Consider the following 20,902-nt stretch of genomic DNA (forward strand, 5'->3'; position numbering starts at 1 on the left):
GTTACACCCGTGGCAAAAGTGAATTCGTTTTGAAGATATGTTTCCTGTTCAGTGAGAAAGAGGAGGAAAAGAGAGAGAAGGAAAGAGAGAAAGGAGAAGGATAAAAAGAACAGCGGAGAAGAGGTTTCCCTTCTGCCTAGTAAATTGTGGATTCATTGTCCGTCTCTGGACACAGCTGCAAAGGGGCAGAAAATCAATTTTTTCTATTACTCCACGGTGAGGAAGGAAAACCTATTTGTAAACCAAATTAAACCCAATAATAGCATGTCTGTGTATTTGTTGAGGACTAGAAAAATTAGCCACAGATACAACTACATAACAGTGTAACTAGAAATCAGCACTCTCCCATTTCAAAGCTTAGTTGAAACTTTTTTTTTCTTTTTCTTTTTAAAAGAAACACCCATGGCTAAATGTCAGTAAGATTCTTCAGCATGCCAACACATCAACACCTCAGTAAGGACTCTGGAAGGGAAGGGACTCCAAAGCCCCGTCTGGGCAGAGCGTGTTTCCAAATTCTTGCCTTTGCTGCTTGCGTATCAGTCAGTCAGTAACGACTGGATGTGAACTAGAGCCCTCTAGGTGATGGTTTCTTCCCAGGCTGTGATCTGTGGTGCTGACTGGGGAATAAAGTCCCGGTTTCTGTGCAGGCTAGGTCTCGCTCACAGAAACCCTAACCCATGCACTGAGCACCGTGTAATCACTGCAGCCAGTGAGTGTCCTGAAGTTTCCTTAGCAGTCTGCCCTCTAGTGGGGCAACGCGGAACTTCAGATAACTAGGAATAGAAAAGATCTTTTTTTTTTTTTTTTTCATTCTCTTTCAGAGAGCAAAAGAATTCAAGTTTTCCAGATAGTGCAAGGTGAGGCAGTCATCCCCAGAGACAGCTTCCAGAGCTGAGTCAAGCAAGGCTCACAATGGTAGGTACCCAGGTCAAAGTTAGAGGCAGGTGGTGCTGCGGTGTGTGTCCCTGCAGGGCCCGCAGGGACAGAGGTCCTTCTTACATCCCTGGAGCCCTCCGAGGCTCTCCTTGGCATTAGCATTCAGTCCCCCATTCTCTCGTTATGCAAATAGGACCCACTCTAAGAGCAACCAACGTATCAGGGATGTTATAAATAATAGGCTTTTCATAATGTTTTTGGCAAATCATTAACATAGACGAGTCTTTCGAAAAGGGCCATGTTGGATTTTTAAAAAGGCAAAGATGCACAAGTTTTATAAAAAGACCAAGTCTTTGTAGCTGTTAGTTTTGGGAGAAGAATCTATTTTGTGATGTTGGCTGGCTGTTGGTAAGGCAGAAGATAATCTTGATATCTGTTGTTTTAGATTTTGCTTCTATCTTTTGAAAAACTTCAGAACTTGCCTTGCTTCAGTTTGTCAATGTGGTAGCAGAGTTTCAGTGCAGGTCCCAGCTTCAGGCCCAGGTACTTCATGATCATGTCACTCTTCAGCAACAAGAGTGCATAGCCATCAATCTCCTGGTGGAACAGGATCAGAAAAAAGAAAGCCCAGAAGATGGTCAGAGTCATCAAGTGGTGGCCAAGGTTACGGTGTGCTCAGGGGATGTGGCAAGGGCATATGGATTTATTTAGATAGCATATTCTCTTTCTTTTAAAATATTAAAGCAAACAAATACTATCTGCTCTTCTTTCTACTGTCTCCCTGGAGTCTTTCCATACACCGGATCTTTCATATTCCTGCCCTCCCCTGATTGAAGGAAGCAAACATAACCCCACCTATGTTCCCAATAGCCCACATATGAGGTTTATCTCCTCATCCAATCTCAGCTAAAGGAGAAGTGTCATCCCTTAGAACCTGAAACTAGAGGTTACCTTTCCATTCCAGACTTTCATCCATCACCCTCATCTCTTATTTCTTTTCTTAGTGAGCCCTCCTACCTTTAGCTGATTCCAAAACTGCCCATTACACTCAATGAGGGATTTCATGTATGTGTTAGCCCTGTCAATAACACTAGGTGGGATACACTGAATAGTGCACCTGCTTCATCTCAGGGTTTAGCACAAAGAACTGCTAATGGAAAGAGCTGGTCCTCTGAGGTCCTGTTACTGCTCCTACTTGTGTCTGAAAGCGGTAACCCTCCAGCACGCATGCTGAATTCACAGTCCTCGCAAGGCGGGGTTTCCTCGCTCACCTATAGTGCTATCTTCAAGTCCCTGGAGGTAAAGGGTAGAGATTTGGGGTGCTCAGGTGGGGAGAAGAGACACAGTTACAGGACTCAGGTAACTGTGTAAGGGTCACCAGCCCCTCTCATTCACCTATCCAGCCAGCCAGCATGGACAGAGCACCTACTCTGCATCACTCAATCTCCGCGTCCTTGGCAAAAGGGCAGAGTGGGCAAAGCTCATCTGTGGGCCCCTCCTAGAAGCCCCATTTCCTACTGTTCTAAATTCCCAGTGTCTACCACCCTGGAAGAGAGCTAGACTCCCCCTGCCCAAATCTGTCTAAACATAACCCTCTCCGTGGTCCTTGGTCTCAAGACCCCTTTGTTAGGAAAGGGCAAATATGTGCCTGATTAAATGTGAGTGTTTGAGATGAGGATCTTCCCTAGATCTGGGAGTATGATTTCCATGACAGAATCACCTAGTACAATGGGAAAAAAGGAGGAAAAAAATAATGCTGACTGGTAGGCAGAACAATGCTCCTTCCACTCCCCCCAGGATGTCTATAGCTGAATCCTGAGAATCTGTGAATATGTTAGGTTACATGGCAGAGGAGAATGAGGCCATTATCAACTGACTTTAAAGTAGAGAGATTAGCTTGGACTATGGGGGCGGGGGACGAGGTAAGCAGGAGGGTCCCTAAAAGTGGAAAGGGAAATCAGCAGAGAGAACCAAGGGGGTGGCAGCTGGAGAACTCAGTTTGATGTTACTGGCTTTAAGGATGGGGTGGGGGAGGTGAGCAAAGGAGTGACCGTGGACCTAGCAGCTGGAAGAGGAGGGCAAACAGGCTCCCTAGAAGTCCATAAAGGAACGTGGCCTTGCCGACACACCAGCGCTCTGTGTGTGTGACAACGCTAACCCTGACCTCCCACACTAGCCTGTAAACTTAGCCCAGTGAGGCCCATGGCAGACTCCTGACCTACAGAGCTGTAAGGTAAAAAATTTGTATTGCATTAAGCCACTATGTTTGTGGTGATTTTGATAGCAGCGATACAAAGCTAATATTATAAGCTTGTCAGGTAAAGTATTAATTCTTACCTTTAAAAAAAATTTGCCATCTTTATATATTTCAGAGTCTCTTAAATAATTAGAATAATATCTGCTAACTGAAGGCTATCTACGAGCCAAGCACCATGCCGAACACTTTATGTGCATTTTCTCATTTCATCCTCAAAGCAGTTTAGGAACAGGCACTATTATTACAGTTTGCCTGGCACATTGTAAGTGCGCTATAAATGTTTGTTGAATGCACAGACAGACGGATGGATGGGCAGGAGAACAGGCACTCCTGATGAAGGCCAAAATGAGAGAACAGATGGGACAAATATCTCTTAAAAATAAAACTAAGTGGTCGTTCTGCTCTGAGAAGCCTGTGTTGCATCTGCCCCTCTCATCTCTCTGGCTCCCTTGTGTGGGGGTTGTCCCTAGGGCTTGGTTCAGGTCCCCCAGAATGCCACAGCCCCCAAACCTCACCTCCGCCACGCCTGTCCCCCCAGCCCCTCCCGGCCAGGCCTCGCGTGCTTACGTGCTTCCTGAAGAGCTCCACGTGGGGCCCCAGAGCCTGCGGGTCAGCGTCTTTCACGAACCACACCACGTCCTCCACGGTCCAGTTGTAGGGGTTCCTGCTCCGTGGCCGCCTGGCGTCCTGCCCGTCCAGAGGAGGGTTTGAGGCTGGATGGAGCACAGAGAGGGAGCCGTGAGTAGGGGGACAGGCCCCTGCACCTCCCTGGTGCTGCCTGCCCCACCTGGCCTGGGCAGGGGTCCTCAGTGCCCTCGATCCAAGGAGGTGGCCCGAGTGACCCCCCTGTGGCCGGGAAAGGCTGCTCTGCCGGCAGCCTGGAGCATGGAGAGCCACTCCTGGAGGCAGTGCCCACCCGCCCATGCACAAGCTCTCCGCTCTCCCAGGGAATGAAGCACTAGAAGGTGGAGTTCCTTCAACAGGCTGAAACTCCCCTGATCTGAGTTAGAGTTTTCAAGACCCCTCCTGCTCAGTTGTCCCTCAGTGAGCCCAGGGTCTCCTGTGACCGGGTACTTGGTGACCAGGGCAAGTGTGCTAAGTTTGTGTCCAAATGGGCCTTGTGGTGCTGGGAGGCCGATGACTTTGGGCCCTTTGTGCCTCACTTGCTTCACACTGAGATGGTAGAGACACGGCAGAATTGAGGTGCATTTCGGTCCTTGTTCTTGGTCTCTGAGGAGTGCAAATCTGCTACATCATCCTCGGCACCATCCCTTGTGTGCACGTGCACCCACTCACTGCCCCAGGTACACACCGAGCACTCCACAGCCGCCTGGGTGTGTGAGAGCACGTACCCTGACCTCCCCCTCTGCACTGTGAACTCCTTGACCAAAGGGCCTGACCCTGTGCCTGGTCCACAGCTGGTTGCATGAGCGCCATTTCCCAGGCGGCAGATGAAAAGGCTCGGGGCAGGTGAAGGAGGAAGACAGTAATGAGTTCTATGCCTGGCAATATTTAGGAGCTGATTTTTTTGTGTGTATGACCCAAACTAACTCACCTTCTTTCCCTAGAGCCAGCTTCTCCTCCTATCTACCTCCTCCCGCTCCTTTGCTCCCCACATTTAATGATTCTGAAGCTCTTGGAAGGAGCCTGTCATGTTGGTCTTCCGCCCTTGCCGTCCCAACCCCACAGCCTCTCACCCAGCCCCCCGCGGGGGTTTCCCAATGGGTCTTTTTGCACCCTGCTCCTTTCTTTCTAGCGCGTACAGCTGCCGCTGCCTCGTGCTCTCCCCGAGACTCAGATCTGTCTGTGCCCATCTCCCGCTCACATTCCCCACGATCCCCCTTGCCTATGCACTGTGTCCGCACTCTACCTCAAGGTCAAGGGCTCTCTTTGGTCTCAAGGTATCTTTCCTTCCTAGATGGAGGAGGAGGAGAGCTCTGGTGCCAGAGAGACTCAGGACAGATCCTGGAGCTGCCCCTGTTGGTGGTTTGACCAGCACCATCTCATCAAGTGTGAAGGGCTGAGCAGCCGTGAGGACTGAGCTGTCAGGGGCGCCCTCCCTGCAGCCCCGCTCCCCTGTGCACCCCCTGTCTGCGCGCTGGTTACAGTGGCATGTCTCGTTAGCTTCCCTTCTCCACCTTCAGCTGGTGCTTTGGGCTCTCTCTAGAAGACGTTTACCCTTCTCCTTCCCACCCCCCTTCTACCAGCCCTCAAAGCCCAGGTAACACGCGACACCTTCATGAGCAACTTTGCTGTCCCTGCAGCCTGCATGTCACCTTCCTCCCCTTTTAACCTCAAATCTTTGTTCTTAAAGTGCTTCCCACTTATAGTACAATTATTTACGTCCTTCTCCATAACCCTGAGTTAGGTTCTAATTTCCTGAATATTCCTCCCCATTCACTCCACAAACGTTTACTGAGCACCTCCTCTGTACCAGGTCCTGGTGAAGTGTTTGGTGAAAAATGCAAATGTGATCCTCTCATTACAGGGGTTATAACCATCAAGTCCTCCATGGTTCTGGGTAAACACGTTGTCATACACCACATGATGACTCTTTGGTCACTGACAGACCCCATATATGACCATGGTCCCGTAAGATTATTATGGAGCTGAAAATTCCTATTGCCTCGTGATATGTACTACAGTTGCCTGCATAGCCAGTACAGTAACATGCTGTACAGGTTTGTAGCCTAGAGCAACAGGCTAGCCCGTTTGGCCTAGGTGCATAGTAGGTTATACCATCTAGGTTTGTGTAACTGCACTCTTTGTGTTCGCACAACAAAATGCCCAGTAACATGTTTTTCAGAACATATTGCAAGCACTGAGTGAAGCATGACTATATTTGTAAATATGAGTTTGATAAATGTGAAATTAATCACTATACTTTGCAGAAACAGTCTAGATAACGTACACAAAAGCCTTCTGTGGGTAATCCTTAATCCTATTTCAAGGCTAGAAAAACGTGGAGGCTCTGAACAATGAAGCAGCTTCCCTGCAGAATAATTCTAAGAAGGTGAGGTCTTCACGTTTGTTTGCCTTCTTTAATCGCAGGGTGTAGTGGCTTTCTGGTCTCTTTCCCTCCTGCTTTTAACGTGCTTGAGAAGTGCATGGTGCTCCATTAGCGCCGAGAGAAATACAGCATCACATTTCTGAGTCCATCCTAAATACATAATGGTTCGGTTGAGAATTGGATTTACTTTGAGATTTTTCCCGGCCTTTTCCCTGTCGGACCTGGAGGGGTCCCATAAGGTGCTTTGGCACAGGCCATCTTGCTGGGAAACTGTTAATGCACCCTGGAGCCCTCTGCATGCTTATTAAGGATGATTTCACTCCATTTAAAGACATCTGCACTCAACATGGGGATGAGGAATCACGGAAATCGCATTTGCCTTTGGATCCCGCCCCATCAGACCGTCGGCGTTAATCAGAGTGATAATAGATGCTCTGATTACAAAGGCTGGAAGTCTCTAGTGCCAAGAATAATTTTAGAGTGATCGGAGTAGAGGTCAAATCTAATTTCCTGCATTTGACAGGAAGGGGGAAAAAACCCAGACCGATTAACAGCATCAGCCAAGGGAGCCGAAGGTCCTCTGAGCAAGGCCCGGGAGTGCTCTCCCCTAGGCCACAGCTGCGGGCTGAGCACAGGGCCAGGCCTGTCTTTTGGGAGCAGGATCTCAGGTGACCTCTGCGGAAGGGAAGAGGCAACTGCGTTGGCAGAGTGGGCTCCGTCCCTGGTACCTGGCGCTTGCTGTGGGCACTTTCCGCTTTTCCAGGACGGAGCGGCCGCAGCCAGGGTCTGGCTCAGGAGTGTCTCTGAGGGGCCTTTTAGTCACACAAGACAGAGAGCAGCAGGAAGCCTAAGTCACATCTTGGGAGATGCTCCTGAGCCAAAGCACATAAACTCACTCTAGAAGGAAGAAAAATAGGACTTTCCAGCGTCAGGTTTGCAAAGCCTTTGCAGTGGTCTGTGCTCACAGAGATAATAAACACACCGGCCACTCCCCCTCCAGCTGCGGCGGAGGTGTCGGCAAGACAGATGGGCCCGGCCTGATGCAGCCGGGGCAGGCAGATGTGACAGGTCAACGGTAAGACGTGATGGATGGATGAAGTCTTGCTCCTGGGCAAACAGAGCTTGCTAAGCACTGGCCAGACACGTGTCAGAGAAGGCGGCACTCTCCAACCAGCAAGGAGCACTTTGTGCTTGGTCCTGTCATGCCCTGGGGGCTGCCGGGGACAAGTGAAAAGTGAAGCCCGGTTATGAATGGCTGCATAATTACATGGTGGTGTTGTTTCTAAAGCTGAGCTCACATTTGCCAGAAACAGGATAACTGTGAGTCGGTGTTTAAAAGCAGTCCTGGATGTTTTCACAGCGAGGTTACTTGTATCACTGTCTGTGAATCTCTCTCTTACACACATCTACAAGTTCATACATACATACATAATTTGCTTTTGCTCATTCATAATTCAGGAGAAACTTTTTTGCTACCAATGGAGTCAGGCGGAAGGCTGGAATGAGCAACGAGCTGGGAGTCAGAAATCCCTCGCACCCACCAGCCGTGGGACCTCTCTGCGCTCCTCCATGTAAAATAAGGACGTTCGCATGATCTCTCAGGCCCCTTCCTCCTACGAGATGCTGTCTAACTGCTTTACCCTGCGGGCTGTTGACGCTGAGGGAGTTGCCTCGTCAGTGTGTCCCCCTGTGACCACACCTGATGAGGAGCCATGGCCCGGCCAGGCTTCTAGTCCCTTCCTGGCTCTGCTCATTCTCCACGGGCCTCGTTTTCTTCATCTATAAATTGTGAATGTCATTTGTTGTTTCTTGAGAGTATTTTAAGCATGAAGTGACTGTGTGGCTCAGGGCTGGAGCCCCACAAGAAGTGTCTTGAAGGGAAGGCTGTCATCTTCAGTGGGGACCGCTGTGTCCTCGGGCTGCCTGTGAGCTCCTGAGGCCTCTCAGTCTCTCTGGCAGCTGGTGGTTTGGCAGGGGATGGGGGAGGGGACAGGAAGCAGAGGGGGATGTCTTCTCAGCATCTCCAAGTGATCTGGTCTCCCTAGAATGCATCCTTGCTAGGAACAAGGCCACGTAGCCTGTGTGAGGGGCCCAGGCTGGCCCGTGATCTGGGCAAAATCAGGTGGTTTGAAACTGTTGTTTTTCATTATTTCTATGCTAGAGTTTTCAAGACACCATGAGGTGAGAGAGACAACAGAGAGGAGAGCGTGGCCAATCCTTAGATTTCAATCAGGTTTTCCTTCAAATTCTTCAAGACCAGCTGGCCTGCCTGTCTGAGAAGAGAGGGTGCCTCTGGTGACAGGGACAGACCCTGGGCTGGGAGTCAGGCTGCGCTGAGCGGGATTCCTCCTTGGCCACCAGCAGGCACTGCGACATCCTGGCACACAACGTGCCCTCTGCCGGGAAGTGTCCGGCCACCCTCCTCCCACGGCCCCTCCCTGGCCATCTCCTGCTGCCCATTCTAGGCGTCTGCACGGCCACTTCTCTGGGAAGCCTGGACTGTCTCCTAAGAGCAGGCTCAGCAACCCCCTGCACCCGGACTCAGTCACAGCATCCACACTTTTCCTTTGCAGCAATAACTGTAATTAAAAGTGTGCAATCATTTGTTAACGTTTGTCTCTCCGGAATCGCACATGCTCCGAGAACAGAGCCCGGGCCTGCCTTGTCTGAAGCTCCATCCTCAGACCTGAGAGGCTCCCCTGGCACATTGTGCTCGTGAGTATCTGCTGACTAGACTGACCAAAGCCTCTCCCAGTCGCCTCGCCTCCAAACCCTTACCTTGTCGGACGGTTGCAAGGATTAAATGGCATAATGTAGTGAAGCATTAAATGATCAGAATTAATCATGAGGCAGTTGCTATTCTTCTAATTATGATTATTATGCCATTCCATTTATGGCCAGGAGATCCATCGTCCTAAATCCTACGGCCATCGCCTCACTCCCCTGTTCAGAAATGTCTGGTTTACGATTACTACGGAGTGAAGCCCAGTCTGCTTGGTTGGATCCCATATCTTCCAGCGTACTTGTCCTCAGTGTCCCTGCACAGGCTCTTTTCTCTCCCCGCAATGAATCAGCTCCTGCCACACCCTTACCCATGCCACCTCCTCCCAAACAGCGTGGTCCGCATTCTTCTTTCTCTGGCTGACCTGTCTCTGCCCCTCACCCGATGCCATGCCCTGCCATGCCCGATGGAAGCAAAATCCAACCCACGGGAAGCATTTGGCTTGTAATAACAATGTCAGATTTACTTTGTTTCTTGATTCTGAACCTTTGACCTCATAGTGGTTGGGAATTCTACAGCGTGTCCTGCTAATGCAAAAGTCAGGAAGGTTCTGCCACCCAAAACCTCTTTCTATAATAGCTCTTGGTGATTATATCTTGGATGAGAGACAGGGAAGAGCTCTCACATTTTCACCAGAGCGTCAGCAAACACCGGGGAAGTCTGCCCTGTGAACACCTCCCTTCCGAGGTCACTGGCAGCGGAGAGAGGCACAGTAAATCAAGACTGCAGGAGGCAAAGGTAAGTATCACCTGAGAGAGGATGAGAAGTTTGCCGTGTCATCAACACTTACCCCCCTGCCTGCAGCCTTGTGCAGTTTTCTGCCTTCTGTGGTTTTAAACTATTTTCATTAGCACCGTGGGGGGGAAATCCATTTCCAGGTCTTTCCCAGGGTTTATGACTTGAGCCAAACCCTCGTAAAGAGGTATGGTCTCTTGATGCCAACTGCTTTTACGTGGGGTGCAATTTCAGAGCAATATTGAGCAGCCCTTTGCGCAGGGCGGTGGGGGGTGGGGGAATGCAGCCTTCTAGAGGGCCCCCAGCAGGCACCAGGCTGACAGCCAGGTGAGAAATGGGTGAGTGGTTTCCTTTCCTACTTTAATATACTGCCACTGAATTTGCCACGGTTAATCTCCATGGTTTCTAAACATTTTAAGCTGTGCCAATTTTGTTCAAGCAAAGCACACATAGAACCCCGCTCTGCAAATGTGACAAGGCCCTGGTTAAAGACAGGCAGGGGGCCTGGAGTCCTGCATCTCTCATCCCTTCTTCCCCATCCCCTAGAACCTCAAAGGAACCCCTGGAAATCCATCAAGCGTGGTTGGAAGATCCCTGGTATGGTTTTGAAACACACAGGCTTGGGAATCCGTCAAAGTCAAATCCTGGCACTTCATTGACTGCTTCTTGATCCTTACTTTCTTTATCTTTAAATTAAATAGGGCGGGCATGGTGGCTCACGCCTGTAATCCTAGCACTCTGGGAGGCCAAGGCAGGAGGATTGCTCGAGGTCAGGAGTTTGAGACCAGCCTGAGCAAGAGTGAGACCCCGTCTCTACTAAAAATAGAAACAAATGATCTGGATAGCTAAAATTATATATATAGAAAAAAATATTAGCCGGGCATGGTGGCGCATGCCTGTAGTCCCAGCTACTTGGGAGGCTGAGGCAGAAGGATTGCTTAAGCCCAGGAGTTTGAGGTTGCTGTGAGCTTGACGCCATGGCACTCTAGCCCAGGCAACAAAGCGAGACTCTGTCTCTAAATAAATAAATTAATTAATTAAATACAATAATAACTTCTTCTTATAAATAGTAAATTAGAAACGTAACAAATCATAAATAATGCCTGGAAAGTATCTGTCCCCATAGTAGGTGCTCAATGAATGACAGTATAATACAGGCCTCAAACAAGCCCCCTTTGCTGGAGCTATGAGGTTTCAAATGTGACTGACAGACCCCACGAAGCTGAGAGTCTGGTCCCTCCTGTAGGATGGGACACAGCAAGTCCTAGAGATGAGGAAACAAAATGCCGTGGGACAGAAAGAGGAGAGAGTGAACGTTTCCATGGAGGTATGGCTGGGCCTTCCAGTTGCCTACCCAATTTTTTCCCACTTCCTCCTTTGTAACAGAATCCCTGGTATCTACCTGGAATCATGGTTGCCTGGGATTAAAAGCACATTTCTCGGCTTCCCTTGCAGCGAGTGGCCAATGAGACGCAAGCAGAGACGCTGGTGCTACTCTGCGTCCCCTTCTCCCCACTTCTTTCGTCTTGCTGCTGAGAATGTGCATGGCTAACTGGCTGTCTGGTACCTGCGGTTTCATTTAGCACTGGTTAAAAGGAAACCTCGCAGCATTAAAGAGTTAATGCACCTACAAAGGGTGCATAATTCCATTTTTCTTCAGGGTACCGCAGAGGCTCAACCACGGTCATGTAGCAGCTTTCCTTCAAGGAGGTTGGGTGGCTTTGTGATTTTTAAACATCCCACAGCCCCATGAGGTCCTGCTGATTATGAACAACTCTGATTTTCAGGGTCTCAGGCAAGGTTCTCTCTAATATTTCTTAATTGCTGTGCTCAGAGTGGAGGGCAGCTGGCCCTGATGGGCTCTCTTTTATGATCTCACCAAGATCCTGAGAGGCAGAAGGCCTGAGCCAGGGGGACTTCGTGGGATGCCACCAGCTGGCAGAGAGAGCTTCCTCACAGTCAGTGCCGGAGGGAGGGTGACGGAGTAATTCCAGGAGAGCGAAGGGCTGGGCTGTGGGTAACAGTGAAGGGCAGGAGGGCATCCCAGGGCTCAGCTGGCAGGAGGCAGTGCGGGACCAGGGCCACAGGAGCTACACTGAGACTCTCTGAAGGTGACCCTACCCCAGAGTCACCAGATGGACTGAGGGAGGGAGACAATTCTTGATTGAGTGATAGACATTCTCTCCAACCAAATCTTGCCTCCCTCTCACTGCTTGCAATCCTGCACTTAAGACAGATGGATTTCACCAATGTGAGTGGGAGAGCAAATATCTCCTTTTCAAAAAGGGGCATCACCCTCAGGATTATAAGTCAACTCAGTCAGCATGGTGTCCTGTGATCGGCACCCAGAGAACATGGAAATGGGTGGAGAAGAGGGTGGGAGAAAGAGACACCCTTTCTCTTTCTGGCAGAGGGACACCAGGATGAGGGTTTTGACAAGCAGGGGGCACCAGGAGGTACAGCCACGATGAACGTTTATTCTACACCTAGCATGTGCCAGATACTGCACTGACTCTGGGGACAAACCTATGAAATAAATCCTGCCCCTCGTTTACTTTAAGATGTTGGTTTGTGCCAGGTCTTGTCCCTTTCTCTTGTTCTTAGGAATCAGGTGGAACAATGTCTCTCTCCTCTGGGAAATGGTGCTCTGCCCACTGATGTCTTCCACCTGGCTGATGGCCCCGTATGGCAATGTCCAGGACTGGTCCACGGGGCGCCTCTTCTCTTGGCAGTGCTCGGCCGCGGAGCTGATGGGCAGCGATCTGCTGAGGATGTGTTAAAGTGGTCTACTCTGCGGCTGCTAACGTTTATCGAGCTCTTCCCACATCCTAGACCTTGTGCTAAATTCACATATGAACTTATTTAATCCTCCTACCAATCCGATGAGGCAGGTACTGCCATTACTATTATCCCAGTTTTACAGGTGAGGACACTGAGGCACAGAGAAGTTCAGACTTGCAGAAGATCACAGGGTCAGTTATCACAGTTATCCACTAGGCTCTATGGCCTCTATTCATTAACAAAATACTGAAAATGATTTTTTAAAACATCAATCAAAATGGCCTCCAAGCTATTCCTGCAATCCTATATCCCTCTAAGCATGTTCTAGACTGCATTCCAACAAGCTTTCTGCAGCGGTGAGACCGCAGTGTGCTACAGCCAGCACTGTGAGAATGTCGCTGCACTCTGCTTATGCCTGTGTATCTGTACCTGCAAGTGTCACCCACCATGCAAGAGACGGTTCTTTACCAAAGCCCGGTGCTTCTTTTTCCTGAGCACAGAGCTGGCCTCCCAGACCCCCTTACAGTTCAGTGAGGCAAAATGACCAGCTGTTGCCGATGGGCAGTGAGTGGAAGTGATACGTGTCACTCCAGGGCAGCCTGTGTGCTGTCTCCACTCGCCCCACCGTCTCCACTCCCCCTCCCCCTTTCTATTCACTACGTGGGGCATGGAGGCTGCAGGGCATGGCAGAGCCACAAAATGCACAAAGCCTGGGTCCCTAAATTGAAATACATCCGCCAACTAGGAGCATCTACCTTGGACACTTGAACAAAACTTTCTCTGGTATTTGAGCCCGTGTACATTTTGGAGTCTGCTTATTCCTACAGCCTAGCCTACCCTAATACACCATTTTCTTTGCTTATGGTCAAAGGTTCAGACGGCTGTTTTTGAGAACAACAAAAATCCATGAAGGGGCTTGTGGAAACTTCTAACTTCCTGGTGGTCCCATGTTAAACAGCCACGCTCCCCTCCCCCACATGCAGCGTTCCCAGGGCAAGAGCAGAGCAAGTGGAGTCACGGGAAGCTGGTGCATGCATTACATTACCACATTTGTTTCCTTCCAGAGTGGTCCCATTTCTCTTGGGGCTGGAGGCTGGGGGCCTCAGCCCCAGTGCTGGGGGGCCTCCAGAGGACATGGGGTTGATGCGGGGACCACCAGCAGTGGTAGCAGGGTTTCCCCCAAGGTGACCGTCTCCAGAGTTCTGCCTCTTGCAGTACAGCGAGGAGGAGGGGGGCAAGGAGCCCCTGTGGTTAAAGGCGGAGGCAGAGGGGTCCACGCCGTAGCGGTTCATGCCCACTGGGTCCACCAGGCACTCTTCAGTGGTGATGGTCTTGGCTAAGCAAGAAGGCAGTGCAGAGAAGCAGAGATCAGAGAGCAATTCAGGAAGCTACTTGACCCTCCGTCTGGGAAAACCCTGCCCTGGCAGCACAGTCACACTATGCTGAGGATGGGAGACGAGGAGAAATGATCCCCATAACATAATTGCAAATAGCATACCTGTCAGCAGATTGAGCACATTCTAGTAGGATTTGGGAGATGTGCCCCTCCATATTTAGAGGAAAAAGGAATGATTTTGGCTATAGATGACTTGAAATTAAAACCAAAACCCAGCTCTTTCTCCCTCAGTGGCTTGCCCTCCTGGCAGCCTTTGCCAGCTTATTAGAGTCTCTCTGCTCCCCTCTTTGCCCCCCACTGCCTCCCTCACCTGGCCCAGGGCTCCCTGGGGCGGGGCGGGGGGCATTAAGCAGGAGTCACAATGCCCCAGTGTTAAGAGAAACAACTTTGGCCCGGGTGGTGACACAGCTGCCATGGTGCTTTCTCCCCACACTTTTAGTCCCAATACACATGAGGGCGGCCACCCTCTGCCACAGATAACAACCAGGGATGCAAGTGCTGGTCTGGACAGCCCCATGGCCCTCCCCCAACCCTACGCATGAGAGCCAAAGAGCTCATCTAAAGTGCAGGGGGAGCAGAGGCCCTCAAGACTCTGCCAACCTCATCACCAGCTCCCCCCAAGTCCCAGGTAAATTTAAAATCTACAGTTTTAAAGCTCAACCTTGCAGCCTGTTGAACTCTATGAGCTATACCTGTGGCCAAATAGTGTTTTTTGTTTTTTGTTTGTTTTTGTTTTTATGGTTTTTTTTTTTTTTACAAAGTCCAGAGGAATTAAGGGGATCAAAAGAAAAAGTAAACTAATCTAGTCCCTTCTACCTCAGACAAGTTCATGTCTACTTAGCCCCATCAATAATTATCTGTATGTTAGACACTATCAAAACAGATCTTGATATTCCCAAAGAAAATGCAATCAGCCACAAAAAAAAAAAAAAAATCAATGGATCCTCCAGGATTGATTGGCAAGGCGAAATACATTTGAGGCCACTAGATCCAGATGTTTTCTCCATGTGTGGATTCTTTCCACAATGTAAATGTTGAAGATTAAGACTTGATTTTATTAGGGGAGATAGCAGATCTTCTCACAGTTGGGGACAGACATGAAACTTGCCTGGAAATAATAAAAGCCATTGCAGATGGGCTATAGCTAAAGCAGTGCTTAGAGGTAAATTTATAGCTATAAATACTTACATTAAAAAGGAAGAAAGACCTCAAATTAAAAGCCTAATCTTCCATCTTAAGATACCTGAAAAAAGAGCAAATTAAAGCATATAGAAGGAAGAAAATAATAAAGAATTTAGCAAAAAATAATTTAATGAAAAATAGAAAGCGAATGGAGAAAAATCAATAAAACCAAAAGCTGATTATTTGAAAAGACCAACAAAATTGACAAGACTTTAGCTAGATTGTTCCCCCTCCCCACAAAAAAAGGAGGGGGAGAGAGAGAGAGAGAAAGGGAGAGAACTCAAATTATTAGAATCAGAAATGAAAGAGAGGACATTACTACCAATCTTACAGAAATAAAAAAAAGATTATTAAGGAATATAGATGCTCTTTGAGTTACAATGGGGTTATGACTGAATAAATACAACATAAGTTGAAAACATCATGTCAAAAATACATTTAATATACGTAACCTACTAAACAAAATAGCCTAGCCTACCTGAAACATGTTCAAACACTTACATTAGCCTTCAGTTGAGCAAAATTATCTAACACAAACCTTATTTTATAATAAAGTGTTAAATATCTCATGTAATTTATTGAATACTATACTGAAATTGAAAAACAGAATTATTGTATGGGTTCTTGAAGTATGGTTTTTACTGAATGTCATTGCTTTCACACCATCATAAAGTCAAAAAATCATAAGGCTAACCATCTAAAGTCAGGAACTGTCTGTACTATAAACAACTGGATGCCAGTAAATTAGATAAAATTAGATAAAATGGACAAACCACTAAAAGTGACTCAAGAATAAGTAGACAATTTGAGTAGACCTGTAACAAGTGAAGAGATTAAATTAGTAATCAGAAAAGTACCCACAAAGAAAGCCCAAGCCCATTTGACTTCTCAGATAAATTCTATCAACATTTAAAGAAAAAGTAATACTAATTATTCACAAATTCTCCCAAAAAAATAGAAGAGGAAGGAATACTTTCCAACTCATTCTATGATGCTAGTATTACCCTGATACCAAAACCAGACAGATACAGCACAAGAAAACTATAGATCACTTTCTCTTATTTATATGGATGCAGAAATCCTCAACAAAATACAAGCAACTGAATCCAGCAACATGTAAAAAAGATGTATACACCATGACCAAGTAGGATTTGTTCCAGGAATGCAAGATAGGTTCGACATTTGAAAATCAGTTAATATAATATACCATATTAATAGAATTTAAGAAAACAAGGATCACATCATCATCTCAATAGATGCAGAATAATGTTTGACAAAATCCAACACCCTTCATGATAAAAATCACTCAACATACCAGGAATAGTAGGGAATTTCCTCATCCTGACAAATGGTATCTGCAAACAAGCCACAGCTAACATAGTTAATGGTGAAAGACTAGATACTGTCTCCCTAAGATCAGGAACAAGACAAGATGTTGTCTACTTACATTAACTCTAGCTACTTATATTAACATTGTACTGGAGGGTCCAGCCAGGGCAATTGGGTAAAAAAAAAAAAAAGTCATCTATGTTGGGAAGAAGGAAGTAAAATTATGTCTTATATGTACAAAATCCTAAGAAATCTACTTTAAAAACTATTGGAACTAATAAATAGTTTTGCAAGGTTGCAGGATACAAGATCAATATACAAAAATCAATTGTATTTCTGTACACTTACAATGCATAATTAAATAAAATTAAGAGAACAATTCTGTTTACAATCACATTAAAAAGAAAATATTAATAATTAGGAATAAATTTAACAAAAGAAGCTCAAACGTATACTCTGAAAACTATAAAACATTGTTGAAAGAAAATATAAATAAATAGAAAAAAATCCCATGTTCATGGATCAGAAGACTTATTAAAGTGACAATACTCCTCAAATTGATCTATAGATTCAACACAATCCCTGTCAGATTCTTGACTGATTTCTCTGTAAAAATTAACAAGCTGATCTAAAACTTGCATAGAATTGCAAGGGACACAGAATAGCCAAAACAATCATGAAAAAGAAGAACAAAATAGAGGACTTACTCTTCCTGATTTCAAAATTTACTACAAGGCAATGGTAATTAAGACAGTGTGGGAGGTCACTGTGTTAACTGAAATAAGCCAAGCACAGAAAGACAAATATCACCTGTTCTCACTCACATGTGGGAGCTAAAAAAGTGGCTCTCGTGAAGACAAAAAGTAGATTGGTGGTTACCAGAGGCTGGGAGGGGCAGGGGGAAGGGGGATGAAGAGAAATTGATTAATGGGTACAAATACATGGTTTGATAGAGGAAATAAAACCTAGTATTCATAAGATCAGTAAGGTAACTATAGTTTACAATTATCTATTGTACGTTTCAAAATAGCTAGAAGAGAATAATTTGAATGTTTTGAGCACAAAGAAAAGACAAATATTTAAGGTGATGGATATCCCCAACTACATGGATTTGATCCTTACAAATTATATGAATGTATTAAATTATCACATGTGTCCCCAAACCATGTACATTTATTATGCGTCAATTTAAAAAGTTTTTTGAATAAATAAAGCCAGTGTCTCTGATAGAAAAAAAAAGACGATGTGGTGCTGGCATATGGAAGACATACAGATCAGTAGAATAGAATTCATAGTCCAGAAATAAAACCGTGTAAGGGTGCCAAGACCATTCAGTGGGGAAGAGAATAGCCTTTTCAACAAACGGTGCTGAGACAACTGGATATCCACATGCAGAAGAATGAAGCACATACAAAAATTAAATTGAATCGAAACCCCAAATGTAAAAGCAGAAACTGTAAAACTCTTAGAATGAAACACAGGGGGTCAATCTTCATGACCTTGGATTTGACAAAGAAAACTCAGATTTGATACCAGAAGCACAAGCAACAAAAGACAAAATAGGTAAATTGGACCTCATCAAAATTCAAAACTTTTGTGTTTCAAAGGATACTACCAAGAAAGCACAAAGACAACTCACAAATTAGGGAAAAATATCTGCAAATCATATACCTGACAAGAGATTTGTGTCTAGACTATGTCAAGAAGTACTACAACTCAGTACTAAAAAGACAACCTAATTTAAAAATCGGCAAAGGACTTGAATAGATATTTCTCCAGAAGACATACAAATGGCCAATAAGCCCATGAAAGATGTTCCATGTCATTAATCAAATCAAATCAAGACCACAGTGAATCCCTACTTCATACCCACTAGGATGGTTATAATCAAAGGGTGGGAGAACAACAAGCATTGGTGGTGCTACGGAGAAACTGGAACTCTCACACACTGCTGGTGGGAATATAAAATGGTGCAGCTGCTTTGGAAAACAGCCAGGAACTTCCTCAGATGCTTAAAGTAGAATTACCATATAACCCAGCAATTACACTCCTGGGTATATACCCAAAAGAAAAGAAATCATATGTCTACATAAAAACTTGTACACAAATGTTTACAGCAGCACTATTCATAATAGCCAAAAGGTGGAAACAACCCAAATGGCTCTCAACTGATGAATGAAAAAAAAAAAGATAAGGTATATCTATATAATGGAATATTATTTCAGCATAAAAAGGAATGAAATACTGATACATGTTACTATGTGAATGAGCCTTAAAATAGTATACTAAGTAAAAGAAGCCAGCTACAAAAGACCACATACTAAATGATTGCATTTATATGAAATGTCCAGGATAGGCAAATCTATAGAGACAGAAAGTAGATTTGTGTTTGCTTAGGGGCTGGGGGTATAGGAGGTGATAGCTAAAAGGTATGTGGGATATTTTTTGAGGTGATGAAAATATTCTACAATTGGCTGTAGTGATGCTTGCATATATCCATGAATATACTACAAGCCATTGAATTGTATCCCTAAATGGGTGAATTGTATGATATATGAATTATATTGCAATAAAGCTGTTAAAAAAAAAGTTGTTTGCAGAAGCCCAGCGTTTTTCAGATTGGAGGCTGTGAACACATTCTCAAGAGTTTTGTGCAGCTAAATTCCGACAAACACTGCTTGGCCAATGGGACACAAGGAAGTTGAGCAGCAAGCTCTGTGCCCAAGGCTGCCTGGCTGATGAAGTGCTGCAAGGGGACTTCGGGAAGCTGGGACTCTGCACCTTTGCCCCGATGGCCTCTACTGCACCTCCTCCCTCTGGGTCAGAAGCTGTCAGCTGGAAGATTCCGAAAAGGACCTGGCTGTGGAGCCATATATTAGTCTGTGTTCTGAATGGAGAAAGGGAAAGGAAAACTAACATTTATTGAGCATCTACCACAGGTCAGCCTCACTCTAAAGCCAGTAAGCAGTAAGGCTGTCATTACGTTCCCTTTATTGGAAAGTGCTCACAGTCTGGGACACTGATCCTTTTTGTGTCCCACATGGCAGTTGCTCTGGTCTATATGAGGAAGCTACACACAGTATCTGGTGGTGCTTGGAACAGAGGAGGCGCTCGATAAATATTTATTGAGTAAACATTTGGGCCATTGTTAGCAGTAAGGCTGCCATTACACAGAAGATGCATTAAAATTCATAATATAAAAGGCTTACCTATAAATTCTTTATGTAGATTTGTGATAAACAATGAAAACAAGACTTAAATGAAAACATTTATTCTGTTTATTAAATATTTTAAATCTAAATTAAATATGCCTACATAAGTCTGCTAGTGGAAGGTAGAGGATGCAGATAATCTGCATTCTGTACTACAGTTGGGAAATACAGTTGCAGATGGAAGATCGTTTCCCTGTGAAGAAGAGTGGGAATGAGGAACAAGGGAACTCACATTTTACTGGTTTGAAAACTGCTGACGAAGACCACGGGTGAGATCAAAGGTGATAAAAGCCAGCCTCTAGGCTATGATGCAAATGAATTAATCAGAAGGGAAAACCAACTTCAGAGAGCATCAGGCAACAGGCCCCTGCCCAGCAAAGGATGCACCAGTGATTCCAAAGTCTGCCCAGGTGGGCAGCAGCAACACAGACCACCAAGCCCCCAGACACGGCTCTGCAGAGACCACGTGCAGATGCACATACCACAGTGGTTTCCAGATTGAGGAAACTGATCAGTTCAAACCTGACTATAACAGAATTCTCTTCACTTTTATAAATAGGGGTGCTGACACATCGTATCTGAGCATAAAAATGACTGATGTGATGATGGCCATCGTCATTCAACTAGAGGAAGTACAAGGACCTCCACAGGGCATCTGGCCCAGCATTTCCCCAGGCCCTAAATGTGTCCCTCTGGTGGGATGGGGTCGACCCTAGGTGGAACATGGGTGTGTTCATTTCCTACAGCTGCAGAAATTACCACAAACTGGGTGGCTTAGAACAACAGAAAGTCACTCTCTCAGTTCTGGAGGCTACAAGCATGAAATCAAGGCAGGGACAGGGCCACGATCCCTCTCAGGGCTCTAGGCAAGGATCCTTCCTGGCCTCTCTTTAGCTCCTGGTGGTGGCCGACAGTCCTCGGAGTTCCTAGGCTGTAGACACATCACTCCAATCCCTGCCTCTGTCATGGCGTTCTCCCTGGGAGTCGGTGTCTGTGTCAAAATTTCCCTCTTCTTCTAAGGACACCAGTCATGGGTAGGGCCCACCTTAATTCAGTACGACCTCATCTTAACCTGACTATATCTGCAAAGACCCTATTTCCAAATAGGTTCCCACTCACAGGTACCAGGGATTAGGATTTGAACATATTATCTTTTTGGAGGATACAGTTCAACCTACAACAGGCAAATGGTTTTTTATAGTCATATATTTTGACATACATCAACAAAATACAATTAGCACATCAAACAATGATTTCACTGATACAATACCATTGCTCCAGCTGACCAAAGGCTTCAGTTAAAAGAAATGAATCAGCTTAAAGGAATACCTCTACCAGACAG

At 46.1% G+C, this 20,902-nt stretch overlaps 1 protein-coding gene across 3 annotated transcripts in view; it reads right to left on the reverse strand.

Moving 5' to 3' along the window:
- Positions 1-257: 257 nt before the first annotated feature.
- SCML4 (Scm polycomb group protein like 4) overlaps positions 258-20,902 on the reverse strand; it is a 93,937-nt gene continuing 73,292 nt past the window's right edge. For 2 of the 3 annotated variants that reach the window (XM_045544121.1, XM_045544123.1), the window contains 3 exons: positions 13,487-13,777; positions 3,701-3,846; positions 258-1,473 (listed from right to left, as the gene is read on the reverse strand). In XM_045544121.1, the coding sequence (XP_045400077.1) occupies positions 1,348-1,473; positions 3,701-3,846; positions 13,487-13,777 (563 nt within the window). In that variant the 3' untranslated portion in view covers positions 258-1,347. Of the gene's footprint in view, positions 1,474-3,700; positions 3,847-13,486; positions 13,778-15,025; positions 15,081-20,902 lie in introns of those variants that run through there. The other variant, XM_045544122.1, reaches the window with a different exon arrangement.

This window comes from Lemur catta, chromosome 2 (assembly GCF_020740605.2).
Source record: "Lemur catta isolate mLemCat1 chromosome 2, mLemCat1.pri, whole genome shotgun sequence".
Lineage (NCBI taxonomy): Eukaryota > Metazoa > Chordata > Mammalia > Primates > Lemuridae > Lemur > Lemur catta.